This window comes from Micromys minutus (assembly GCF_963924665.1).
Source record: "Micromys minutus genome assembly, chromosome: 26".
In the NCBI taxonomy this organism is placed as follows: domain Eukaryota; kingdom Metazoa; phylum Chordata; class Mammalia; order Rodentia; family Muridae; genus Micromys; species Micromys minutus.
In genome coordinates, this window is record NC_137961.1 from 17258085 (window position 1) to 17267306 (window position 9222).

The 9222-nt window shown below is 36.3% G+C and overlaps 1 protein-coding gene across 1 annotated transcript; it reads left to right on the plus strand.

Annotated features, from left to right (window-relative positions):
• Positions 1 to 8229: 8229 nt before the first annotated feature.
• On the plus strand, positions 8230 to 8586 carry LOC308437401 (protein BEX4-like; the record flags this gene model as incomplete). Its single annotated transcript, XM_080938495.1, has 1 exon — positions 8230 to 8586. The coding sequence occupies one exon, from the start codon at positions 8230 to 8232 to the stop codon at positions 8584 to 8586; it is 357 nt and encodes a 118-aa protein (XP_080794621.1).
• Between the last annotated feature and the right edge of the window lie 636 nt (positions 8587 to 9222).

Sequence of the window (9222 nt, forward strand, 5' to 3'; positions counted from 1 at the left end):
ATAAGTACTCAGATTAAATTTTTCACTCTAAGTCAGTATTAATTAAATGAATGGTTATTATTACCTTGCATAATGAGCCTGGAAGGAATATTATTTTGTTGTTTATAAAATCAATAGCAATGCTTTAGTAGTAGGAGCGTGTTATTATTCTTTTGTGTTGATTATCGGTGCTTTCCTAATTAAAGTGTGCCTATTGTGCAGTAACAGCCCAATGATACTGTTCAGTAGCTTACAAGCTCATGACCTTTAAGATAAACTTGAGTGACTTTTCTTTTACTCACCAATTAGAAATTCTGGGAAAGTAACCCTGAATGGAATGAAAATTCTTAGTTTTTCTAACTTTGTTAAGATTGTAACCCATGTGGAAAATGAGTGCTAGGAAAGCTTAAAAATATGCAAATTGCCATCTTCATTTAGGACAAAATGATGTAGGGGGTGCTCTATGTAATAATGTAAAAGAGGAAAATATAAGGCATTCATAGAACAATTAGTATTAAAAAATGTTCATAACCATTTTTAAATTAATTATATTTACTGACAACGTCATTCTGAATAAGAAACTATTTGTTTAGTCAGCTGCAATAAAAATATGTAGAAACTTGCCATGAGGGTAAATGCCTACTAATTCTAGTGGGTCAGCATCAGCAGATAGAATGCTGGAAAGATGAAGGGTAGCCTGGGTTACATCATGAGAGATTGTCTCAGAGACAGAAAGTAGAAAGAAAGAAAGAAAAAGAGAAAGAAGGAAAGAATGACACAGAAACAGAGAAAAAAAGGAGTCACAGAAAGGTAGACAGACAAGCAAACAAAGCAATGACAACAAAAGAAAATAATTTAGAAATATTGTTTGAAGTGGTTGAGTGCTTGTCTTCACAGTGTGACTTCGTCATAGTCTAACTCTGAGTATTGCTATTTGTTTGTTTGTTTATTCGATGCAGTATTCAAAGTTGGCCTCAAACTTAATGTGTAGTTGAGGAAAACTTTAGACTTCAGATCCTTCTGTCTCCTCTTCCTACATGTTATTCAATTTTATGTGTTGTTATTCATAAAACAAGAGTAATAAATGTGCTTGCCGCTTAACTAGGAAGCACCTTCCTTAGCAATTGGCACAACCAAAGCTCCCGACTTGTGTTAACATGGCCAGTAATTGCAAACAGCTGGTGATGAGGAATGAGGTGGGGACAGATTATGGGCCTGTTCAAAGTCTAGGAGACATTTAGGCAATGTGGAAGGTTCATGGATGAAGAGGATAGGAATGATTACCAGGAATGTGAGGGTAGGGACACTTAAAAGCAGCTCGTAAGTGAATAGCAAACCCGTTACAGCAGAGCAGACACTGCGTTTTTCTGAGGGGTTTGTTTTTGTTTTGTTGTTGTATTTTTTGTGTTTGGGTTTTTTGTTTGTTTGTTTGCTTGCTTGACTTAACAAAAGAAGAAAAGAAAAATCAGGAAAGCTCAGGGAACTAAAATTCTGGAATATGAAGAAACTTGACCACACAATCTTCCTCCTTGGATGAACCTGAGTCAAACTTTTCAAATGGCAGCATGATTATGAGAAATAAACTACCCATTGAGGAACTGGATTTTTATCTCATTTCAAACTTTAGTGTTAACTGACAGTTCTACCCTGTTCATGAATTAACATGAAATATTGAAGGCAAACATAAATAATTCTTTAAATGATTCCTGTTATGTTTTAAATTAAATAGAATTTAAGATGCTGCCAACATTTATAAGGTAAATACTTTTAATGACTTGTTTGTAATAAAGGTTATATTCAATATACACACATATGTATATCTCAAAAGAAATATTACTGCGAAATACTATAGATTAGATCTTATTTAATGTACAATGCCACTTGAGAGTTTTAATACCTAGAATGTAATTTTTTTACTTAAAGAATGGAAAGTAGGTTTTATAATGATTTAATAACGCAGAAAAAATTTGCTCTCATTGAACTGTAATATGGTCGCATTTTCATTAGAAAATGCATTTCATGAATTTTTGCCATATTTTGAAAAATTAATCTTAATGCATCAAGATTGTTAAATAATATCGTAATACTTGTGCCAAATAAATACTTAGTTAATTTATGGTTTCCAAAGTTTTAATGCATAATGGCCTCTAGTATAATTTAGATCATGGTATAAATTCCAATATTTTTTTAAGTAACTAAACACAAAGAGAAAAGTAATAGTGGGAAACAACAGCAAATGGATAGAGATTTAGTGAAATGCATATTTGACTTTAATCAGAACAACTCTGGTTACTCAGAGCTGGACTGAGTATTACCAGATCTGACAAAATCAATGTTTGACAGCATATGTGTTTGAAATACACCCTGGGATATAAGTAATATTTTGCTCAATTCCAATATAAAAATAAACCTTCTGTGTCAGGACCCTGCTCTCTTTCCTTTCTTTTTCTCTTATTTTTTCTTTCCTACTTACCATCTACTGACCTTTCGTTCCTAAAGAAAAATGAATTTAGCCCTCTCTCCCTCTCTCTTTCTCTCTCTCTCTCTCTGTCTTTCTGCCTCTCTCTCTCTCTCTCTCTCTCTCTCTCTCTCTCTCTCTCTCTCTCTCTCTCTCTCTCTCTCTCTCACACACACACACACACACACGCCTGCGCACACATACACACATGCAAACATAGTACAATGGTAGTGAATTGTTTATTTTTGTAATAGGGGACTGGGAAAGATAAAAGAGCAGTTCATTCATGACATAGAAACATTTAAAGAAGCTTTGTCGAATTAAATACCTGTTTCAGAGTTTTGTTATAAAAATTAGACATGTGGTTTTTGTTTTTACACAGTTTTCCCAACCATGCCTTACTGTTTAGAATAGCACATGCAACATTACCTGGGATCCCAGGTCACACATTGCTATTAAACTGTGTCAGGAAGAAGGGGATCTCTGAAGTGTAGCGAATTTTAGAGCTAGTTAGATTGTTCCTGTGTCTATGCACATTTCCTACATTGATAGTATTTACACATTTTTAAAGCCAATCTTTTATGTATAAGGGTAAAAGAAAAATGAAAAGACGGAAGCTAAAACAGAGCCTTTCTTGAAATAGTAAAAACAAGTGGCCGAGTTGTGTACATCTTGCTTGTAAATCTGAAATGCTAGAGTTATTCTGCTTTTGCTCTCTACTCTGAAATGCTAGGCTTGCTTTCATTGTTCTGAAACCAGTACTAAATTTTCCTTTTGATCCTGCCACCTCTCTTTTGAATCCCAGTGTAGCAAAGGGAGAACTTAAAGACCATGTAATCAGAATAGCTATGGTTATTTAAAAATAATTGCTTCCCAGGGATATCTGATTCAGTAATTATGTGCAATACATTTGGGATCAGATATTTGTTTCTTGGGCTGAGTGGGTGTTTGATATTTTAGAAGCATGGATATTGCTACTGATAAACAAAATGTGGTCTGATAGGATTACGTAAAAGAACACACAGCACTTACACAGCTTCTTACATGAGCAGTGCTATTCACTCATAGTAACAATAACCATGGGACTTTGGCAGCCATTGTCCTAAGCTCATCTGTGCACAGAGTTGAGTGATGAACAAACGGCACCAAAAATGGAAATGAATCTCCAAATTATCTTTACCATAGACACTCTTAAGCCTGACTCTGTGTCTTTTTACTAAATGTTATATTTTAGTTTTCCATTATACTTTCCAAATATTAGTGCTATTCTTTTACATTCTGTTTGACTCTTTCATCTATCATCTATCTATCATCTGTCTATTTATCTATCTGTCTGTCTGTCTATATCTATCTATCTATCTATCTATCTATCTATCTATCTATCTATCATTTTTCTATCTATCTGCTTACCTCAGTTATTTTTCCATTTCTGTGATAGTATATCTTACCAGAAGCAACTTAAGGAAAAAAGCTTAATTTGGCTTATGGCGTCAGGGATTTAGAGTTCATAATGTTGAGGACATCACTGAATCAGGTCAAGCAGTACCACCAACTGGGGACAGCATGTCCCCCCCTTCCTCACTTGCACCTCCCTTCTCTTAATGTATTTCAGAGAACAATAAGAATGCACTTTGAGTCTTTAGTGGTTAGTTTGATATTCCTATGAAACCTAGGATGGGGGAGTATTCCATAAATAATTAGATGAATTCTTTTGTCCAACTCCCACTCAGTAAGGGTTAGAGTACCTCCTTAGCTTTCAATACAACTATCATCTTCTAAAACATTAGCAATCAATACAACAGATTATCACTGTTTTATTGACTGAGCAAAGTATAACAGTTGGCAAGGTATTCACAATTGTGGGTGTGGCTTTCACATTGCTTCCCTGGTAGATATAACATTTGTATGTAGCTGGAACTACTATAGAGCCATTGCTATCCACTGTCTGGCCCCTTTAGCAGCACAACATGAATGTTGGAGTTTGATTGCATGGCCTTAAAAAAACACTGCACTATCTTGTGTGGTCTCTTTGTTTTAAGTGAGTGAATGTCTTTATGAAGATTTGTTGTAAGACATAAAAATTATTCAAAACCTTTTTGTATGGGTTCAATAGTATTATTATATGATGTGTAACATACTATTTCTGGTTAGTGAATTATTCTTTATCTCTTCTTAGCAAATATACAGAAAGCTAAAAAAACTATCATGCACAATGCGAGTCAGTGCATCCACAGGTGAAATTCACTGAGTGTTGTTTTATAAATCTAATAATCTTTATAAGTCTGAACATCCATATTTGTGTCTGATTACAGGTTAGTGATGGTCTTGCATGAAAAATGAAACATTGAAGGCCTTGAGATGCTATACTGGTGGACCCAAAGATTTGCTTCCCCTCCATTTAGCCATGTTGAATAGCCATACTGTCAGCTTCTTGATATTCCAGAAGCAAGGGACACTTCAGCCCCTCATACCTTTTAAAATCAGTTACCTAAAGCTGGTTGATTCTTTATTGCAACCTCAACTACTACTAGAAATAAAGTAGTATCACCTGTTTAATCTAGCCTCTGATATAAAGCCTTAATTAAAAATAGAGGGGAACACAAAAACTATGTTTCCCCTCCTACAGCACTAGAAACTGAACTTGATAGTCAGCAAGTTATTGGAGTCTGGGAAGAAAATACCATTAGTTACAGCGCTATCTGATTGCTCTCTTTGTAAAGCTTGTTTCGGTTGATATGCTGTGCATAACCAGGACCCTCTGAATAGTTTATCCTTTAAGTAGAAACATGTAGCTAAATCACTTCTATAAAATGAAGGATTTCCACTTCTGATCATCTCCGGTGTTGGCCTAAACAAATTAAAGAAGATTGTGTGTTTTAAAGTGCACAGAGGAGGTTCTACTTGGGGTTTCTCTTTCTTCGTCTATTCTAAGACTTTAACTTCAAGCTCTGTAGGTAGTGTCATATAGCTAGACTAGGGTGCAACAGGTAAACTGGACACACTTTGCTGTTCTGCATGCATGCTTTCAGAGGAACTACTCCCTGTTGATACCGTAGGCTACTGCCTATCCACCAGCCATTTCTCTTTTCTGTAAACTTTCCATGCATTCACGGAGAGAAGGCCCTTTTCCCTTTTAATCGGTTCTTGCTCCAGGTGAGATCACAGCCAGGTCTGGTCCCCTAGGGCAATTCATTCTTTGAGTTATTCATAATTAATTTGGTTAAACACATGTGTATCATCTTGGTAAAAAGCACTCATTTCTGGAACTAATTCTAAACTCTCTGGGAAGTAAGGATATTTGAGTTCAGGCAACTAACATGATAACATGTAAGCCTGAAGCTACTTTTAGCCTTTCTATGAATGCCGAAGACTCTTTTAGAAGATTAAGCCAACACAGTTTGCAGTTTGGAGAAGATTAAAAATCCTACCTAAGGCAAGCCATGTCTGAAATCTCACCTGGTTTGGACTTGATTTTTAATTGACTGATGTCATTTATTTCAAAAATCAGGTTAAGAATCTTATGTTAAAGAATAGTGTTTTTGATGTACTGCCTTTCTCATACCAGAATCAGTAACATGTCCTCCTTGATGCCTGCTCTGATACAACCATAACTATAACCCTATAACCTTTCTGTGCCTTCTCCACATTGGGAATGCTGTTATTCATAAAAATGTATCTGTTTTTTTCTAATTTTGTGGGATTTTTTCATTCCTGAATGTCTTTACTACTTTAATACTTATGATTCCTTTAATGAGAACAATGATGGCGAAGGAATAGTAAACAATCCTTTGATGATGCTATACACACATCTTCTCATATTTAAAAATTAAGGAGCCAAAAGAGGCAAAGATATCATACTAGCATCATAACAGCATATCTGAAAGCTGTAGAACCAAAAATACCCAAGAGGAGTAGACAGCAGGATATGATCAAATTCAGGGTTGAAATCAATCAATTAGAAAGAAAGAGAACAATACAAAGAATCAACAGAACCATGGGCAGGTTCTTTGAGAAAACTCAACAAGATAGATACTTAGCTAAACTAACTAAAAGACAGAAAGACAGTATCCAAAATCAGAAATAAAAAGGGAGACATAACAACAGACACCAAGGAAATAAAAATTCATTAGGACTTACTTTAAAACCCTGTGCTGCATAAAATTGGAAAATATAAACAAAATGGATGACTTTCTAGGTAGAAAACACTCACCAAAGTCAAATCAACATCAGGTAAACTATTTAAACAGTTTTATAATCCCTAAGGAAATAGAAGCAGTCATTGAAAGTCTCCTAACAACAACAACATCCCATGACCAGATGGTTTAACCACAGAATTCTACCACACTTTCAAAGAAGAGCTAATACCAACACTCCTCAAACTATTCCAAAAAAAGAGAAATAAAAAGACCATTGACAAACTTGCTCTGTAAGACCAGAGTCACACTGATACCTAAACCACATAAAGACTCAACAAAGAAAGAGAATTTCAGACCAAAAAAAAAAAAAAAAAAAAAAAAAAACAAACCACCCTTATGAACATTGATGTAAAAATACTCAATGAAATACTTGTAAAATAAATCCAAGAAAATATCAAAAACATCAACCATGATCAATTAGTTTTCATCCCAGGGATGCTTCAGTATGTGAAAATCCATCAATGCAATACACCATATAAACAAATTGAAAAAAACAAAACAAAACACATGATCATCTCATTAGATGCTGAAAAAGCATTTGACAAAATCCAACACCTACTCATGTTAAACATATTGAAGAGATCAGTGATACAAGGCCCATATCTAAACACAGAGAGTAATATGTGCCAAGATGGGGGGCAGATACCTAGGGGAGCCTTGACTCTTTCAGAGGAGATAGGGAGGGAATAAAGAGGGAGGGACTCTGTGATGGTGAAAATGGATAGAGTGGGGTTAGCTATCAGGATGTAAAGTGAATGAATAATTGGGAAAAAAAGAGGAGAAGGAGCAAGAGGAGGAGAAGGAGGAGGAGGAGGAAGAGAAGAAGAAGAAGAAAAAGAAGAAGAAGAAGAAGAAGAAGAAGAAGAAGAAGAAGAAGAAGAAGAAGAAGAAGAAGAAGAAGAAGAAGAAGAAGAAGAAGAAGAAGAAGAAGAAGAACCTAGCCATGATACAAATTGGTCACACAATTACTTAATTATCTTTGGCTTAAGTAAAAGGGAATATTAGGAGGTTTCTTGAAGTTGGACGATGATATCCACACACAGACTGCTGAAATGTCAGGGAATCAACCAAGAAACTGTGAAAGCATGTCTTCTATGGGGGAGTGACAGCGGAACTGCTCTCCTTTCAATAGCACAGGAAGAAGAGAGACCTTGAAAAAGAAAAGGCGAGGTACCCCAGCTGATTTTTATGGGTTCTGTACTCACAGAAGACTTTCATGGGTGAGTGCATGCTACCAGGTGGCAGAACAAAGTGAGAAAAAAGTTCCTCTATCTCTATCCCAACCAGCATTTAAGAAGACCCTTCTTGAGTCAGTGGTTGGAGAGTCTCTACAGACAAGTCATGCAGAGCTCACCTGGCAACCCAGAGAAAGTACAGCAGAAGTATGGTCTGTAGAATATTTTAACTACACACTCTCGCCAGTCCGCCATCCCTAACAGAGGCATCTGTTCCTGGTGGCGCAGAGAGCGCGGGTCCGGGTGGCACGGAAAGCAGGAGGAGGAGGAAGAGAGCAGCAGGTCAGAGGACCAGAAGCTTCGAGGGGCACCTGGTGGTGAGCATCGCTGGGAAGAGAAGGCAAGGATAGGCCCAGGAGTAATGGCGTCCAAAGTCAAGCAAGTCATACTGGATCTCACTGTGGAGAAAAATAAAAAGAACAAAAAAGTTGGGAAGGCCTCCAAACAAAGTGAAGAAGAATCCCACCATCTGGAAGAGGTTGAAAACAAGAAGCCTGGGGGAAATGTCAGAAGGAAAGTCAGGCGATTTGTGCCTAACTTTCTATGGGCCATACCTAATAAACACGTTGATCACAATGAAGGTGGGGAGGATGTTGGCAGATTTGTAGGGCAGGTGATGGAAGCCAAGAGAATGACTAAGGAGCAACAGATGAGACCTTACATGAGTTTCCGAACCCTGGAACCTGACAATCATTATGACTTTTGCCTCATACCTTGAAATCTAAGGTTTTCTCTGGGCTCACAAAATGGCTAATGTTTTACAAGCTTGTATTTAGTGGGGTATTTTTTTTCTGTAAAACTTTTGGTGTTTCCACTTAACAGTTTCTACGTAAACATTGTTTAATCATTGCATTGAATTCAAAACATTCCGATCAGCATGGTAATTCAACCCATTTTAGAAAAAAAAATCTTTTTCATAATTTGAGATTAGATTAATAAAGCAATTTAAAAAGAAAAAAAAGAATATTTTAACTACAGTGGAAACTTAAAACTCAGAATGAAGGTGAGTAACATAGAAGCAAGCCTGACGCCTAATCCTGTGTCAAAACAGTTTAGAGCCATCTAGACCTTCCCATGCTTATAATAGGGACCAGTTTTGGGATGTAGGCTATCATTCCATCATACAGGAAAGCAAACATTGTATGTCTTGTCTTCCATCACAGTAAAAACAAAAACAAAACACACACACATACACACACACACACACACACACACATACACACACATACACACACACACATACACACACACAGAGACACACACACACAGACACACACAGACACACACACCTCTGTTTATTTTTACATCTATAATCTATATCTATATCTATCTATATCTATATCTATATCTATAT